The following is a 19360-nucleotide window of genomic DNA, read 5'->3' as shown; positions in this document are numbered from 1 at the left end:
AATTGCTTCAGTAGGGGATGATTGCCCCATGGCGAACCCGTCAAGGCAGAGATGGCTGAGATGTGTCCCTTGATAGTATAATAGGCCAATCCTTTTTCAAGACCCTTCTGCAGAAAAACCATTACCTGATGAGGCTGGGGTCTCAGTGGGTCAAAGTGTTCAGTCTCAGCAAATTCCCGAAATTTATTCCAAATGCGTGAGTAGGTTGCATTAGTTGACGGCCTCCTGGATTGTAACAGTGTCTGAATAACTGCCGGTGAACAGCCTAGTGCTTCAAACCTCTTCCCCTCAATATCCAAGCCATAAGATTTAGTCTCTGAGGCTCTGGATGATATATCGCTCCCTGTTGTAGTAAGTCCGGCTTGTTGGGGAGAGGAAGAGGAGACTGTAACTTCAAGTCCCATAGTAGGGAGAACCAAGGCCTGTTCGGCCAGAATGGCAGAATCGCAATTAGTGTCACCCTCTCTCTCAGTAATCGCATTAACAAGTGAGGAATCATTGCAACTGGGGGAAAAACATAGCCAATTCTGAATCTCCACGGGGCCGTTATCGCATCCGTCGCCACTGCTTGACTGCAGGGGTACCTGGAGATGAATTTGACGCACTTCGAGTTGTTCCTTGTCGCCATTAGATCGATCTGTGGGAATTCGAACTGGTTGCAGATCCACAGATATACCTCCTGACAGAGACTCCATTCGGAGTTGTGTATCTGATATCTGCTCAGGTAATCCGCCTTTATGTTCTGAGGACCGGGGATATAAACTGCTGTTATATTCCATAAGTTGTTTTCCGCGAATTGGAATATCTTTTCCGTCTCCAGTAATAGGTTTCGGCTCCTCGTACCACCCTGTCTCCTTATATACGAAACAGCCGTGCGGTTGTCCATCCTCATCATTAACGATTTCCCTATAATGAGATCCTTGAACTTGTATAGCACCTGAAGAACTGCTTCCAGTTCTAAAAGGTTTGCCGGAGGTTGATGTTGGGGGGTACTCCATGTTCCCTGCACTGAATGTGTTAGGTAGTGAGCACCCCAACCCTTCTGGCTCGCGTCCGATGTAATTATGGTCACTGGACCAGGTTGTATTAAATGACCCCTTCTGAGATTGGATTGTGTCTTCCACCATTCCAGACTGTGTTTCATAGGGGAAGTTATCTGAATCATCTGATCCATTCGACGTTTGTCCCACTGTTTGAGGAACCCCCATTGAAATGGACGAATATGCCACTGGGCCCATCTGATCATTGGTATAGTTGATGTGAGGTATCCTATTAGGCTGAGACACTGTCTTGCTGTTAGGGTTTCCCTGGAAAGTATCCTTTGTACTCTTGTCAATACTGTTAGTATCTTCTCCTTTGGCAGTAATAATCTGTTCTCTCGGGTTTTGAACAGTGCTCCTAAAAATATCATCTCCTGTGTGGGCTGAAGCTGGCTTTTGGTATAGTTTATCCTCCATCCAAAATTCTGAAGTGTTTGTAGCAAAGTCTGTCTGTGTTGCAGTAGTACCTCTTGATCCTGAGCCAGAAGTAAGAGGGCGTCCAGATACTGGAATAGACGAAGTCCCTTGACTCGCAAGAATGCAACTACTGCTAACAGGACCTTCGAAAAAGTTCGTGGTGCCGTATTCATCCCGAATGGGAGACATGTAAATTGGTAATGTTGCGGGCCCACAGCGAACCTTAGATATTTTTGGAAGTCCTGGTGGATGGGGACGTGTAAATAAGCGTCTTCCAAGTCGACAGATATCATCCAATCCGATACAATGATTGATCTTGTGATAGTTTGAAGAGTTTCCATCTTGAACCTCCCAAGATGTATTCGCCTGTTCAGTTGCCTCAGGTCCAGAACCGGGCGCCAGTCTCCCGACTTCTTGCGAACAAAGAACAGTGGGGAGTAAAACCCCCTTCTTACTGACGCCTCTGGTACCGGAATTATCGCTTTCTTTAATAGCAACGTCTCGATGTATTGGTTGAGGATAAGTTTCTTCTCCTCCGACATTGGAATACTCGTCGGGACAAAGTGGGAGGAAGGTGGTTTTCCCATGAATTTCCACCGGTGACCTTGGCTTACTGTCTTCAGCACCCAGGGGTTGCTGATGTTGTCCGCCCAAACCTGTCCGAACTCCTTCAATCTTCCTCCAACCGGGCAAGCCTGGGCGGAGACACCATCAAAAGGACTTCTGCTGTCCCTGAAAAGACGGTGTAGACTTCTGCTTGTTGATTCTGTGTAGAGTCGATTGGGAGCTCTGCCAATTCCTGCGGTACTCCCGTCCCGGTCTGTAAGAGTGAGCGTTGCGATATTTTGGCTGCTGAAATCTCGATTGCTGGAAAGCCGGCTTTTTGTTCTTCCTGTCCTGCGGGATTAATCCCGATTTTCCTCCTGTAACACGCTGAATGGCTGTGTCCATTTCACTACCGAATAAATTTCTCCCATCATATGGGATCTTGCACCAGTCGATTCGCGAGGATGGATCAGCCGACCATGCTCTCAACCAAAGTGCTCTTTTTGCGACCACCGATTGTACCATGGACCTTGATGTACATCTGATTATATCCACCGCCGCTTCTCCCATGAAGTCGGCAGTGAGCTTCAGGTCATCCAACGCGGCAATTATCGTGTCTCTCTCCACGCCGTTTCGAAGTGCTTCCTCGATGTCTGCAGTCCAGGATTTTAACGCCTTAGCTATTGAAGTAAGAGCCACAGCAGGTCTGGTAGCCCCACCAGCATTTGTGTAGATCTTCTTTAGTTCCGAATCTATTTTTCTATCCAACGCGTCTTTAAAGGATGCTGCATTTTCTCTGGGTAAAGTCGAGGGCTTTGCGAGTCTTGTAACTGATGCATCCACTATGGGAGGGTTATCCAATGGCTTCGCCCTTTCCTCCTTGATCGGGTATAGTTTATTCAGGCGATTACTCAACGGGGGCCTTTTGTCAAACTTATCCCATTCCTCATTGATCACTTCCGCTATTTCGTCCATAAACGGAAAGGGGGTACACTTCTTTCTCAAGTGTGAATAGTATTCTCTATTTTTCTTTGGTCTTACTGCTCCGTCTTCATCCTCTGAATCCTGCCACTGTATGGCTTCTCTGACTGAACACACGTAGGGTTCAACCAGAGAGAAATCAAATCCTACTGCCTGCAGATCATCCTCCATCGGTATTGGCTGTTGTTGCGTCGCTGACGTTGATGGCTGAGGTGGCAGGGAAGCTAGATATTCCCTCATTGAATCTTGGACTGCCGTTTTAATTAGTTCGGACACGTCTGTCGGTGTTTGTCGTGTTTCTGATGACATTTCCGAAAAGCATCTTTGACAGACGGTCTTTCCTGGCAATGCGTCTCTATCACAAGCCCAGCATCTTCTGTCTTTTTGAGTTGCAGAGCTTGATTTCTGACCATGAGGTGATCGACTCCTTTCTTGGTCGTGGTAGTCCTCTGGATTGCCTTTCCGCGACTTCGATCTGCTTCGAGACTTCTTGCTTTTGTGACGTTTCCTAGGGCTGACCAATAAGAAAATTGGTATTAGTTTGCGCTCAGTGTTGCGGGCAAGAACCTACCTGAATACCCCCTACCTTTCTGCCCGGGGCTGGTTTGAGGTCGAGGCTGTGGAATCCATAGGATCAGCTGAATGAGCTGTAAGAAAGAGATGAAACAATATATAGAATAGGCAGCGAAGGGAAAAAGAAATATAGAAAGCTACAGCCTTGAAGCTGTGCTGCTCTTTCGGATATTGATACCTGGTATTTCCTGTACATCCAAATCCACAATGGACTGTTGCCCTGCAGCGCTCATATTGCGCTCGGTCCGACTTGCTGGGAGTTAGCCACCAGGTAAAGGAGCCGTACCGGGGGATAGGAAACCCAGAGCACGGAGGGTCGTACGCCTCCCTATTGCCAGCCGACAGCGCGGAAACGCCGCGCGGCCGGTTTAAATCTTCTTCCGGCTTCCTCCACGCCCTCCCAGGGCTTCCGGCCAATGGTAGCCGCCGGTGTGACATCATATCCGGCGAAACTCCGCCTACTGGAGCCGTGGAACGCAGGCGCCGCTCAATGGAGCGCATATCCTCCGAGAAACGAGCAGAAAGAGGAAGGATCCCACAGCGCAAGGGACACTGCTTTTAGCAGAGACCAGGTATTATGTTTAGGCACTGACCCCAGCCATTTAGACTGTACGGGTACACGCCTAGCCCACAGCACTCCAGCAAACTGTCAGGCTCTACCCCAGCTAGTTTATAGCCTTATCGGGGGAAGGGGGATTGGCCGAGGCCACCAATCCCAAAAATGCTGTAAAAAAGAACAGCGGATAGGGGGTAAGATAAAAAAAAAAATGAACCTAAGGCTCAAAAACTACGTCCCTGAGGTGAGCTCCGAGGACAAAAGACTGGGGGGGCGGGGCTCACGATTTAATTTATGTATTCTACGTCCTATGGGGTAGAGTGGGCGGGACATCTACCCATTCGTGTGATGACATAGGCATTGGGAAAAAACAGTTTTCCCCTGAAGCCCTTCGGACGTTTAACCCAGTAGGTTCCTGTTTGAAGATGTGGAGGAGCTAGTGGGGAAATCATCTAAGCAGGGCATGTGTAAAGTCTCTTGGAGTTTATCTATGCTGTGGCAATAATAAAAATCTATGCTGTGGCAATTAAAATAAAATGTTAAGAAAGACTAATGAAGACTAATGGACAGATTCAGAGTGAGCAGAGGCAGTATAACAAACGTACATGCTAAAAGGATGTCAGGATGCTTCTATTGCCTATTGTATGCCTATTATAATGCCCTCACTGCAGGGAACAGAATGTAACAAAACACCTTAGGGCCCTTTTCCACTAGCAATGACTAGCGTTCACGCTGAACGCTAGCGATTGCTGAATCGCAAAGTGCAGGAAAGTTCCAGCGCTTGCGTCCACGATTTTGCTATGCAGTGTAGTGCATAGCAAAATTGTGGCAAATATCGCTCCGCGGCGCTATCGCGTTTGAGGCAAAAACGAATCACGGTAGTGGAAATAACCTACTGCGATTCCTGTGTTATTTGCAAACCCTAGCGATTGTAAAATCGCTAGCGGTTTGTGATTTTGCGCTAGTGGAAAAGGGCCCTTACTCCACACTGCACTGCTGTGTTACCAAACAGGTTTTTTGTCAATGGGCTTCAGTAAATTACCAAACCTCTACCGCACCTATGAACATTTTTATGAATTAACACACAAAAGTATAAAATACCGAATGCGGTATTTTAACAACCAGATTTTTTTTTATCGCACAGCCCTTAATGAATTGAGGCCAATGATCTTAATTCTGAAAGACCTTTCCGTTTAAAAAAAAAAAAGAAAAACAATCGGAGAAATACTGCATTCAATGTTTTTTTTTTTTTTTTTTTATTGCTATTCTCAAAGCTTTTGGTTAACCCTCCTGGCGGTCTATTAAATTCCGCCAGGAGGCAGCGCAGCAGTCTTTTTTTTAAATCATGTAGCGAGCCCAACATGATAGCCGCTGTGCAGTGGCATCCCCCCGCCCGCTTCGATCGCATCCGGCGATCTCCGATCAGCAAATCCCGTTCAAAGAATGGGGCGGGATGACGTCGTCGACGTCGGGACGTCACTGGGAGTCCCGATCCACCCCTCAGCGCTGCCTGGCACTGATTGGCCAGGCAGCGCACGGGGTCTGGGGGGGGGGGCGGCGAGGCAGATAGCGGCGATCGAGCTCGGGGCGGGCGGTGATCGGTGTGCTCACGCAGCTAGCAAAGTGCTAGCTGCGTGCAGCAAAAAAAAATTATGCAAATCGCCCCAGCGGGGCCTGAGAAAACCTCCTGCGCGGCTTACCCCGAACCGCCAGGAAGGTTTTAATGTGCCACTTATTACTTTCCGAGCAAAGTCCATCAGTTTGGAAAGTGAGGTAGAGTGTTGACGTTCTCACAACACTGATCCTGGCTAATGAAGTTGTGTTGGGGGTTTGGGGATCGCTGCAAAGTAAAGGCCATGGCTGCTGACCCCCAGCACCACCTCATCAGACACGCCGTCCAGCTGATCATGCTGAAATGGTTACACTGTTTGTTTATGTACAGATGTCCCGCCCAGGAGTGCATCAGTACCAATGAGTTGAGGAGTCAGACAGGATGGCTTCTTTGCCTCTTATAGTTTACCGCATGATTGAGATCTAGTTACTGACAGATCAGAGCTGGTCTTAAAAAGTGACCATTTTTACTTTTTCCGAATGCTCTAATCTTTAAGGGCCCTTTTCCACCAGCGCGTTTGCGCTGGCTGAATCGCAAAAACGCAAACCGCTAGCGATTTTACAATTGCTACGGTTTGCTTTTTAACATAGGAATCGCGGTAGGTCATTTCCACTACCGCGATTTGTTTTTGCTGGGAACGCGAACGCGCGGCGGAGCGATAATTGCCGCGATTTTGCTATGCAGTGCATAGCATAGCAAAATCGCGGCCGCGAACGTTGGGGAATCGCACGTAATTGCGATTCAGCAATCGCTAGCGTTCAGCGTGAACGCTAGCGATTGCTAGTGGAAAAGGGCCCTAAAGGATACCAGAGCCGAAAGCCTTAGGTGGGAGCCGGCATTTATGGTGAGCTGTCTTGATGCCCACCGCTCCCCCCGTTCTCCTGTGTCCCCCTCCTTACACACCTAAAGCCCCTCTGGCAGCATGTCCCTCAGCGTGCGGCCAGGAGCACCCCCTATAACCGTAACGTCATGTGTAGAGCACTTCCGGCCGCACGCTGAGGGACGCGCGCAAGCTGCGCTAGCGCCTGTGCAGTGAAACCCGACCTGGAAGAGGCTGCTGGGAGGCTTTCAGCGGTGGCCATCAGGACAGCTCACCATATATGCTGGCTCCTCCTGTTTCTCCTAAGGGTTTCGGCTGTGGTATCCTATAAGAATTGACATTTACTGACATTTGTTGAGGTAATTTACCTCACTGGTTGATGATTTTACTTTTCCATGTGGTAACATGTTTAGTGAATTAGATGTTTGGTCAAATCAGCGAATGCGATAATATGTTGAGAATTAAGGCCAATGAAGCAGCAGTTGAACCTTGAATTAGAAGTTCTCTGGATTTCTGTTGCTGGAGGCAGCCATATTTATTTCCTGGCAGCCCTGCTGATCTATTTGGCTGCAGTAGTGTCTTAATCACACCAGAAAAAAAACATGCAGTTAATCTTGTCAGCTCTGACAATAATCTCAGTAACACCTTATCTGCTGCTTGCTTATTAAGGGTCTAGGTCTAAGTATTAGAGGCAGAGGATCAGCAGGATAGCCAGGCAACTGGTATTGTTTAAAAGGAAATAAATATGGCAGCCTCCATATCCCTCTCACTTCAGTTGTCCTTTAACAGCAACAAAAATATGACAGAGGCTAGAGCAAGCACAGTCCAGCCATACAGTATGATAGGTAACTTCCTTTTGCAAATACTACTTCCTCGTTCTCTGGCACCTCACACTGACTGCTCTGGTGGCATTTTTGTGGCAGGTGTTTCACTTGAAACTATTATGACCTATTTTAAAAGGAAATAAAGACATTAGCTCTCATATTCTTTGGAATTCAGGTACCTTTTAAGGGCGGGTTTCCACTAACATCGGGCGTCCGTTTTTGAGACTGACGCCGGCACTTGTGCAGCGGTGCGGTTTCGCATCTGAACCCCTGTAGCCTTGCCATGCACAGCTATAAGGATTGGGACGTGTTGTCCGGAATCCTGAAGAAGTGCATTTTTTTTTCAAGCATGCAAATTCAGAGCAGCCAATTGAGTTAAATAAGCTGCAATTGCGAATCTGGATTTATGTGCATTAAATTGTACAAAATCAGCTCTCGTGGAAATGGAACTTTGGAGCTAATGCTAAATACTCTCCTAACGATGGATCGGGGAAGCTTAAAGTCATACGTTCCGACTCTCGATGAACGAGATTCCCCGATCCATCTTCCTACCTTGGGAACACGCAACGCCACACGGCGGCACACGACAGGCAGGAATAAGAGGTCAAACATTGCGGTACTTTGCGCGGGGGTCGTCAGGGATCCAAAAGATCCGACGCGCGTGACAGTGGTTATCACCGCGCATTGCCAAACTTCGTTCTTGGAATCACCCGCCTGTACCCACGTCACAAGATCGCAGAAATGATTGCTTGTCGCTCAAAAATCATCGGTCGTCAGAAAAATTGCAGTAAAAATTGTGTAATGGGTACAGGCCTTTAGATATCTGAAGCAACTATGTCACCCAACTCTTCAGACTTGTAGAGGCCGTAAAACTTGAAATCCAGCCTGTATTACTGACTGCACTTGTGGGAGTACATTCTCTATAAGCTTGTGTAACTTTCCCTGCTGTCACATGAATGATGTTAGATGTTTGTGTGTATACTCCTGTGTGACAATCTCTAAATGGAATGTTTCTGTGACAATCACTAAACGGAAAGTTCTCCGTACTCTGAGGGTGTGACTGTGTTCTTGGTGGTCAGGTGAGTGTGTAGGCATGTGAATGTTTGCATGAGATTTCCATTCATCATATGTTTATTTATAGTCTGTAGGCATTGTAGTCATAAGTCTGCACAGTTCTACGGGTCCTTCTAAAAAATGTTGCATATTGTGATAAAGTTCATTATTTTCTGTAATGTACTGATAAACATTAGACTTTCATATATTTTAGATTCATTACACACAACTGAAGTAGTTCAAGCCCTTTATTGTTTTAATATTGATGATTTTGGCATACAGCTCATGAAAACCCAAAATTCTTATCTCAAAAAAGTAGCATATTTCATCCGACCAATAAAAGAAAAGTGTTTTTAAAACAAAACAAGTCAACCTTCAAATAATTATGTTCAGTTATGCACTCAATACTTGGTTGGGAATCCTTTTGCAGAAATGACTGCTTCAATGCGGCGTGGCATGGAGGCAATCAGCCTGTGGCACTGCTCAGGTGTTATGGAAGCCCAGGATGCTTTGGTAGCGGCCAAGCACATCCAGAGTGTTGGGTCTTGCATCTCTCAACTTTCTCATCACAATATCCCACAGATCCTCTATGGGGTTCTGGTCAGGAGAGTTGGCAGGCCAATTGAGCAGAGTAATACCATGGTCAGTAAACCATTTACCAGTGGTTTTGGCACTGTGAGCAGGTGCCAGGTTGTGCTGAAAAATGAAATCTTCATCTCCATAAAATTTTTCAGCAGATGGAAGCATGAAGTGCTCTCAAAATCTCCTGATAGCTAGCTGCATTGACCCTGCCCTTGAGAAAACGCAGTGGACCAACACCAGCAGCTGACATGGCACCCCAGACCATCACTGACTGTGGGTACTTGACACTGGACTTCAGGCATTTTGGCATTTCCCTCTCCCCATTCTTCCTCCAGACTCTGGCACCTTGATTTCCAGATGAAATGCAAAAGATGCTTTCATCCGAAAAAAGTACTTTGGACCACTGAGCAACAGTCCAGCTCTGCTTCTCTGTAGCCCAGGTCAGGCGCTTCTGTCACTGTTTCTGGTTCAAAAGTGGCTTGACCTGGGGAATGCGGCACCTTCAGATCATTTCCTGCACACGCCTGTACACAGTGGCTCTGGATGTTTCTACTCCAGACTCAGTCCACTGCTTTCGCAGGTCCCCCAAGGTCTGGAATTGGTCCTTCTCCACAATCTTCCTCAGGGTCCGGTCACCTCTTCTCGCAGCGTTTTCTGCCACACTTTTTCCTTCCCACAGACTTCCCACTGAGGTTCCTTGATACAGCACTCTGGGAACAGCCTATTCGTTCAGAAATGTCTTTCTTTGTCTTACCCTCTTGCTTGGGGGTGTCAATGATGGCCTTCTGGACAGCAGTCAGGTCGGCAGTCTTACCCATGATTGCGGTTTTGAGTAATGGACCAGGCTGGGAGTTTTTAAAAGCCTCAGCAATCATTTGCAGGCGTTTAGAGTTAATTAGTTGATTCAGATGATTATGTTAATAGCTCGTTTAGAGAACCTTTTCATGATATGCTAATTTTTTGAGATAGGAATTTTGGGTTATCATGAGCTGTATGCCAAAATCATCAATATTAAAACAATGAAAGGCTTGAGCTACTTCACTTGTGTGTAATGAATCTAAAATATATGAAAGTCTAATGTTTATCAGTACATTACAGAAAATAATGAACTTTATCACAATATACACATTTTTTGAGAAGGACCTGTATATGCAGTGTGTGATCTTCATTCTGCTGTGCCTTCACCTGGATTTGCACAAACACACCATCACCCAGGTCCCCTCAGCACTTACATTTTTCCGCTGTGTGGGAGGGAGATGTGGGTGCTCGCTGGGTGCTACTGCGTGAGTACAATAAATAAAGGCGCAAGGGAAAAAGGGAGCACAGTAACTTATTAGTAAATCTGCCTGAAGCATTTGCACTTACCCTCTTCCTCCCAGGCTTGCAGCTGTCCCGGCTGTGCTCTCCTAACACTGGCCAGGAACTCGGCGGGCACCGGGCACTAATTGCTAAGAACAGGTGGAAGGAGAGAGGGACTGTCCCAGCTCGAGGAATCGGGAGCACTTCTTGCTAGTCCAGCTTCAGCAGCCAGGCGTCTCTGTCCTCAGCTCCTTGCTATGTCCCGCATCGGTTCTCTTCTGCACCTTCCCTCTAATTATGCTCAGACGGGACATGCAGACACTGGTTGCCCAAGTGGACTGAATGGGCGCCGACATAGGCGGCAATACAAAATAGAGGCATTTGTGTGCCCGCGATGCCCAATCTATAGAGGGCCCTGTATCAACGCCCGCAAAATTTCGGCTTTGGTGCTCAATGACCGATATATTGTATTGGCGCCTATGGCGGCGCCAACTTAGTCCACTTGCCGTATGCGCCCATTTTTCCAGCAGCTGGAGCCCCCTTCCATATAAAATTCCCCAGTGTCCAATGGCCCTCCGCTATATAGTTCTCTGGTGTCTAGTGGTCCTCTGTCCCTCCCCTATGCAGTTCCTTGGTGTTTAGTGGCCCTCTCCTCTCCAGTGCAGTCATCTAGTGTCCCCATCCTTCCCCTATACAGTTCTCTGGTGTCTAGTAGCCTTGCTCCCTCTCCTATACAGTTTCCTCCCACCCCCGAAACAGTTCACTGTTGTCTAGTGGTCCCCCCTTGCACCCCTAAACAGTTCCCTGGTGTCTAGTGACTCAATACAGTTCCTTGGTGTCTAGTGCTTTCCTCCTCCCTCCCCCAGATAGCTTCCCTGGTGATCTAGGGCTTCACCCCAAATATAGTTTACCTGGTGGTCTAGCGTGAACTAAACATAATGCAAATTTGATGTTTCTGTAGGCCAGATTTGGCCCAGAGTTTGACATGTATGATCTAAAGGTCTGACACCATACCAGACTAGATCCGGGGAATGCACCTCTAGCAGCTGCTATGTTTCTCCTGCTGTTGGGGGAGCTGGTAGGGTCTCCACCTTCACCCTCTAGGAGGCCGCCCGTCTACCTGATGGTTACACTTGCAGTAGTGCCACGCTGGAGGTGTTTCACAACTACTTGGAGTCTGTGACCACTTATGTAATGGGAACGTTGGTGAGTGACCACCAGGGTGTGCCGTAGCTGCAGTACATACGGTATTTGTTATATTGCTTAGTGGCGAGTACTGATCATAGATGGAGGAACAATAAAATCATGTTTTGTCCTTGGATGTAGTGTCGCTGTCATCATTGTATTTTTTTTTTTACTTGTTAATGTGTGTCTTAAACAATATAACTGGTGTATAACGCACAACATGTTTCCTGTTCTCTGTGCTGTTTCAGATGTCGGTAGAGGAGATATTGGTGCGTGCGGCTGGGTCCTGCTCATCGTATCTGCTCTCTTTGCTGCCATCACTTTCCCCCTTTCAATCTGGTTTTGTGTCAAGGTAACTCCCACCTGTTAAACGCATGCTAGAATCACAGCGCAATTGTTATTAGGGATGGCAATGTCTAGGAGAACTCATGGAGAAGCATGTGATCAGCTGATAGATTTGTAAGGCTTTGGTCATGATCATGCGTTAAACCAGGAAGTCATCACAATTCAGAACCTTACAAATCAGCTGATCAAACTGATCACATGCTTCTCCGTGAGTTCTCCTAGCAATTGCCATCCCTACTTGTTGTGCCCAACAGGTCAAATTATTGCTTGTGCTTGTTCTAGATCATCAAAGAGTATGAGCGAGCTGTTGTGTTTCGGCTGGGACGCATCATGTCGGGGAAAGCCAAAGGCCCAGGTAAGGGAATCCATACACTGAAAGAGAGACTATTAATATTATTTACACTACTTTATTTTATTTAGTATTTATATAGCGCTGACATCTTCCTCAGCACTGTACAGACTATATATTGTCTTGTCACTTAACTGTCCCCCAGATGGGCTCACATTCTAATCCCTACCATAGTCATATGTCTATGTATAGTGTAGTGTATGTATCGTAGTCTAGGGCCAATTTTAGGAGGAAGCCAATTAACTCATCTGTATGTTTTTGGGATGTGGGAGGAAACCCACACATGCACGGGGAGAACATACAAACGCCGTGCAGATAGTGCCCTGCGTGGGATTCAAACCGGGGAGCCAGTGCTGCAAGGCGAGAGTACAAACCACCACGCCACTGCACTGCCCATATGCCATGTACTACCCACACTTGTGTAATAGTTCCATATATATTGGTTAGAAGGCTTTGCATGGACCAGAGATGGATGAAGATGTAATGTGGCCCTAGGCAAGGCAGTAGATTCGGGGCCCCCTTGTGGTCTTTTCGGTAAACTGAAGTGGAGATACTGTAGGTCATAGAAGGCGGCTGCTGGGCCACTTGACACTCACTAGGCCCCAGGCAACTGCCTAGGTTGCCTTGTGGATTATCGTACTATGGCATGGACAATCCAGCCTAAGTCATGGTTACATACGCAGAACAAGCATCACCCTCTTTATTCTGGGCCAGTTATTTTGATCCACAGGAGGGCAAAACAAATTGAGAAGTGTAGGCTTGCGGGGGAAAAAAAAAAAAAAAATAAAAAAAAATATTATATATATATATATATATATATATATATATATATATATATATATATATATATATATATATACATATATATATATATTTAGTTGTATTTTAGGCATCTTGGAATTGTACCAAAAACGTCAGGAAGTGCATCTGATTGGCCAAATCTCAAGCTGCATACAGTTAGCATTGAATGTGCATGCAAAGTGGAATCCGTTTCATCTCGTTGCCTCTCTCTGCCCAAGAATAAAAAAACGAAGGGAGATTTGCTTATCGGGACAAACACAGAGATCCAACATTTGGCAGATAATCTGCCCCTCCTCTGTGTGTCCCAACTAATGTGCGTGTCCCAAACTGGGAATTCCCCATGTATCAATGGGCTAGTCAAAAGCCTGTCCGTTTTATCAGATTTCAACAAACTATGAATAGTAAGTGACAGCACATTGGAGAAAAGTATATATCTTTTTCATTGGAGGAACCATACTTTTTATTTGTATGTGTTTACATGTAATTTAAAGTTTCCAGTTTCCACAATAGTGGTCCTTTAATATGCACTGCTAGGGAGGGAAGCATGGTACATGCAGCTAGCTGACCATCCTCTCTTTATACACAGGACTGATGTTCATTCTGCCCTGCACTGACACCTTTATCAAAGTGGATTTGAGGGTCATCTCATTTGCAATCCCACCACAAGAGGTAGGTGTGTGCTGCTTCCTGTGCTTCTATAAACCTATCACAGATCAGCAAATGAGAGGTAAGGAAACTTCACTCTGTCACTCCTCCAATTTCAACACAGCCTACATTTGTTTTGGAGTTTTTTTTAAACCTGTTGAGATTCAAGATTCAAGCACTCCTGCTATTATTGTCTTCATTAGTCGTCTACACCAGCTCCAGTCATTCAGTGGGCTGCATTCTTCCACCTGTAGAAATATGCAGAAACCCCTGGCTGTCCCACCTCCATAAGAAAGAAATCACTTAGAATTAGTGAGAAAAGCTAAGGCGAGACAAGCAAAACTTTTTTGGGGGGGCATCGGGGCCACTAGGGTTGGCTTTACCGTAAGGCACTGTAGGCACATGCCTACAGGCGCCTGATGATGGAAAGGCGGCTCACTCCCCCCTCATAGTGCCTCCCTCCCTCTTTCCCTATGCAGAGTCCTGATGAGAGTGTAAATGAGAGGTTACTTACCCTGCTCTCGGCATTCCACTGGCGAGATCTCCTTTCAGTCGGGGGCACCTCTAGCTACTTAATACTGATGGTACATCTGGCTACCTAATACAGAGGGACACCTGCAGCTATGATGGGCAAGGGAAGTAAGGGAGAAGTGACAGCTGGGCCAGCCAGCACACTGGCGGTGCGGTTTGGTGGGGGTTTGTAAGTTCATGGAGGTCTTGGGTATCAGGACATCAGTGCCTATAGGCTCCTGTGATGTAAATCCAGGCCTGGGGGTCACTCTGTATTAGGTTCGGTTAACACTAGGGGGGTTGATTCACTAAAAAACATTAATCTTAAGCAAATTGCAAAACACACAGGTAATACAAGTAGTTTAGTAACTCACTACACAAATTGCGTAAAGACCGGTAATCTTAACGATTACTACTACCTGTACACTTTAATGTTCTTTAGTAAATCCACCCCCACGATCTGTTGCTGAATTGTTTCCCGAAACAGGCGGCAGCAGAAGAACGGACTTGCAGAATGACCTATGGTTTCCTCTGAGCCTGTTCGCACTTGTCTGTCTCACTGCCCAGTTTGTCCATTCCTGAATTACAACAGACAACCCCAGTAGGGACTGTTTTTGGAAACAGCAGATATCCATACAATATGGATCTGCTACCTCTCCGGCAAGTGTAAACTTAGGCATGGTTCACACATATCAAAAACCATGCGCAGATTGTGAGTTTGTAAATAATGGTTTGCTGCACATACAATGAAAGTCAATGGAGATCTGCAGTTTTGTTTAAAAATTGCATGCGAGCTTTCACGTGCGAGAAAAAACTGACATCTTGTAGCATAAATTCGCACACCGCATCTGAATTCTGAAAGAACGCACACAAAAAGAAATGCAAATGCAAGCAGTGTCTGGAAAAATTTGTAAGCGAAAAACCTGCTTTTTCCGAACTGATCGCCAGTACAAATGAATAAAGAAAATATTGATTGAGGCAGCTCTGGCTTTTAATAGATTTTCATAAAAATACTTTTTAATTGTACATACTGTATGATGCATACAAATGTACTTTTTAATCGGTAAAAAGTATTCTCATTTGGCTACTTGTTATACTACATAGACAGGGTAAGGTTATACAATGCAGTATAATCAATATTGCATGTTTTGTGTAATTTAATCATAATGGCAGATCTGCCTGCTAATTCAAATGAGTAATTGAAGCAGGTGATAGGTGAACCCTCTTTACGGTCTTCTGTTTTAGATCCTTACTAAAGACTCTGTTACAACAACAGTGGATGGAGTGGTCTACTACAAGATCGATAACGCCATCAGATCTGTGGCCAATGTCAACAATGTGAATGTGGCAACTGCTCAGTTGGCTCAGACCACCCTGAGGAACATCCTCGGCACCCAGACTCTGTCCAGCATCTTGTCCAATCGTGAGGAGATCGCCCACAACATCCAGGTCAGATTCTGTTTGTCTCCCAAGTGAAGGGATGAAGCTGTATTCCAGGCTATAATAGTACCGTATATACTCGCATATAAGCTGAATTTTTTAGCACAAAAAATGTGCCTCTCGGCTTATATGCGAGTCAGCTGTGTGAGGCTGTATCACCCTCCCTCCACCCAGTGCCCCCCCCCCCCCCCCCCTGCAATATGCTCAGGGCCGGATTTTTACTATTTACTGCCCAAGGCCAATGTCAGCAGCGCCCCACCTCCCTTTAATATAGATCTCCCCTCCCCCACCCCCCCAATTTAGGTATCCAGATGACCCTTCCCCCTCCCTCCATTATAAGTAGCCCGTTGACCCTATCCTCTATTTTAGACATCCAGATGACCATTCCCCCCACCTCCAGTATAGGTAGCCTGATGACCCTCCCCCTTCCGTGAAGTTAGCCTGATGATCACCCCTTCCTCCAGTATAGGTAGCCAGGTGACCCTTCTTTCCTTCCCTAGTATAGCCTGCTGCCCACCCGCCCCTTGATCCTGTGGTGCCCTAGGCCATGGCCTATGTGGCCTTGGCTTAAATCCGGCCTTGAATATGCTGCCTAGAGATTACCGGGAACTGCTATTTCTAGCATGAAAGTGTCGGTCTCCCCGCCAGCGGGTCTAAGCCTTCAGACATGTCCCCAGCTACTTGCTCTCTGATCAGCAGTGTTGCTGTTCAGTAGCGACATCAGTGCCGGGGTTCCCTCATCAGCCTTTGTGAAGCATGAAGGTATACTGACCACACAGGGGAACGCAAGAGCAACCAATCATTAGACTGGCAATGTATGGGGAATACAGGAACAGCCAATCATTACACTGACCACATAGGGGAAGACAGGCAGGTGACATGGTAACAGCCAATCATTACACTAACCACCCAGGGGGGCACAGCAGCAGCCAATTGCTTTTCCTGGTATGGTCAGTGTAATGAAGGTGTCCATCTCCCTGCCATGCTTGCAGAAATATCCCTGGCTACTTGTGCAGGATCGCTCCGCTCATTAGTGCCGTTGTGCAGCAGTGACGTCACGCCGGGGTTCCCTCATCAGCCTTGGTTGACACGCTAGCTGTGTCTCATCTTTATGACGCCATCTAGAGGCGTCTTAAAACACAGCAAGAGCATCACATAGGCTGATGAGGGAATCCCGGCGAGGATGTCACTACTGCACAACGGCAATACAGATCGGACCGCAAGTAGCTGGGGACATTTCTGAAGCCTTGGACCCACTGGTGGAGCTATCCTGCACTAGTAGCCGGCGCTATTTCTGCAGGCATTGAGGGGAGACGGGCAGCTTCATAAGAGGTTCTCACAGGCTAATGAGGGAACCCCGGCACTGATGTCACTCTACTGAATGGAGCGATCCTCCACAAGTAGCCGGTGACATTTCTGCTGGCATGGTGGGGAGATGGACACCTTCATGCAGGCCGCAGCACTTGATCTCCTGGGCATATGCTGGGGCACATCTGGCTAAGGAGTAGCTGGGGAAATTTCTGCAGGCACAGATCCTCTGGCGGGAAGACCGACACCTTCATGCAGGCAACAGCAGTTTCAGGTAATCTCCTGGGCACATACTGGGGCACATCTAGCTAAGGAGGGGAAATGCCTGATACAAGGGGGCCACGGCTGGGTACAGGGGGGATACCTAATACAGATGGTACAGCTGTCTATGGGAGGGATGCTTAATACAGGGGGCACATATGGTGATGGGAATGCCTAATACAGGGCGCACGTTTGGTAATAGGGAGCTGCCTAATACATGGAGCAAATCTGGCTATTTATACTGAGTAAGGGGGATGCCTGATACTAAAGGCACATCTGGCTACTTATACTATGGAGGGAGCTATACTGGGGAGGGGACGATGGTGGGGTTGCTTATATGCGAGTCAATCACTTTTTCCTGCTTTTTGAGGGAAAAGTGGGTACCTCGGATTATATGCGGGTAGGCTTATATGCGAGTATATACAGTATTTACTTTCACATGTGGATGTCATCTAAGCAGGGCTGTGGAGTCGGAGGAGTTGGGTACCTGGAGTCAGAGTCGGTTCTTTCATAAACTGAGGAGTTGGAGCAATTTTGGGTACCTGGAGCCAGAATCAGTCGTTTCATAAACTGAGGAGTCGGAGTTGGTATCAGATGATTTTTGTACCGACCCCACAGCCCTGCATCTAAGTGCTTAAAGCACTACTGAATTGGGGGAAAAAAGCAGATTTGTACTTACTTAGGGCTTCTTCTAGCCACCCATAGTCTTGTCAGTTACCTCAGCATCCTCCTGGTCCCCGTGGTTGTCCCGCTGCCTCTTCTGAAAGATCTGCGACGAGAGCTCTAGTGGCAGCTACTGTGCTGTCCCAGTCCTGTCCGTGTGCCTCCTTGTTTTCGCTCCCATTGCCAGGAGCATTCTGTGCATGCACAGTTCTCAAAAGATCGTATGGCAGCATGACCGAGGTGTGTGTGGATTAGACCACGCATGCGCTGTAGCTGTACCTTGTTTGTGCTTCCATAGCCAGGAACTTTCTGCACATGAGCTGTACAATTCTTTTGCACTGTGGCAGCAGCAGTGGGAACATGAAGAAAGAAACACACGCATGGGACCACGCATGCGCAGTAGGTGCAACAAGAGCTCTCTAGTCACAGATCTTTCAGAGGGGTCAGCAACACAACCGAGGGTACCAGGAAGACGAGGTGGGACCTGACAGACTACAAGGGGGCTGGAAGAAGCCCAAGGTAAGTAAAAATGCACTTTTTTTGTTGTTGAGCCAATTCAGTGGTGCTTTCAAAGAAGAAGTTACTCCCAGGATCATTGCACTTAGGGATCCAAACAGCTTTCTTTGTCTGCATTTTGTCCTGGCTTCTAATAGCTGTAGGAGCTGCTATTCCGCCCTTCCCCCGCCCTTATTTTTCCATGAGAATGTGTAAATGTAATCAAGTGTGACTCTATAAGCCTTTTTTAAGTACATCACCCTTTTGTTTGTGTATTTCTTCTGCTAATTACTGCTAACCTTATCTGCCTGCTCTTTCCTCTTTCTGCAGACAGCAGGCCAGCGGAAGTAGAGCAATAAAAGCCTGTAACAAACATTTAAATGTAAAGAGAAGAGGTAGAATAGAATTTCTTTTTTAGTAGAGAATCCCATTGTTAACATGCATTGCTACTGAGATGCCCTGTGTGATAAAAATGGTGCTCGGTTCACTTTAAAGAGACTCTGTAACAATTTTTTCAGCCTTAGTTCTTCTGTCCTATAAGTTCCTATGCCTGTTCTAATCTGCTCTGGCTTACTGCAGTCTTTCCTAACTGCACTGTCTCTGTAATAAATCAATGTATCTTTCCTCTGTCCTGTTTGTCGGGCTAAGGCTTGATTGTGTGGAATGTGCAGGGCTGCTTGTGATTGGTAGAAGCGATACACACCCTCTGCAGGCCCCCTGCATACTCTGAATGACTCATACATTATGCTTAGCTGAGCCTATTAGAAGCTGGTTAGTTTGTTTGTAAACACTGCCTAAAACTGTTAATTACAAGCCAGGATTGCAGCAGAGAGTGGCAGAAACAGCACAGAGGGGCACAGGAGAAAATAATGAATAGAATGGTATGCTTTTTATTGTAAGAATATTAGAGTACAGATTCTCTTTAAGTAACATTGGACTTACTCGCCAGTAGTGCTCATGTCAGCCTTGCAGTGTGAATCAATGCAAACCAAAGATGTAAATGCATTGCACTGTATTGCATTTGCCATTGCAAACAAAATATCCAACTGTAATGG

General features: G+C 46.6%; 1 protein-coding gene across 1 annotated transcript in view; it reads left to right on the top strand.

Annotated features, from left to right (window-relative positions):
- STOML3 (stomatin like 3) overlaps positions 1-19360 on the top strand; it is a 52890-nt gene that overhangs the window by 28025 nt on the left and 5505 nt on the right. Inside the window, exons 3-6 of the mRNA XM_068265032.1 lie at positions 11737-11840; positions 12116-12188; positions 13570-13652; positions 15384-15587. Of these exons, the coding sequence (XP_068121133.1) occupies positions 11737-11840; positions 12116-12188; positions 13570-13652; positions 15384-15587 (464 nt within the window). The remainder of the gene's footprint in view (positions 1-11736; positions 11841-12115; positions 12189-13569; positions 13653-15383; positions 15588-19360) is intronic.

Source organism: Hyperolius riggenbachi, chromosome 2 (genome assembly GCF_040937935.1).
Source record: "Hyperolius riggenbachi isolate aHypRig1 chromosome 2, aHypRig1.pri, whole genome shotgun sequence".
Lineage (NCBI taxonomy): Eukaryota > Metazoa > Chordata > Amphibia > Anura > Hyperoliidae > Hyperolius > Hyperolius riggenbachi.
This window is presented reverse-complemented; position numbering and strand designations above follow the sequence as displayed.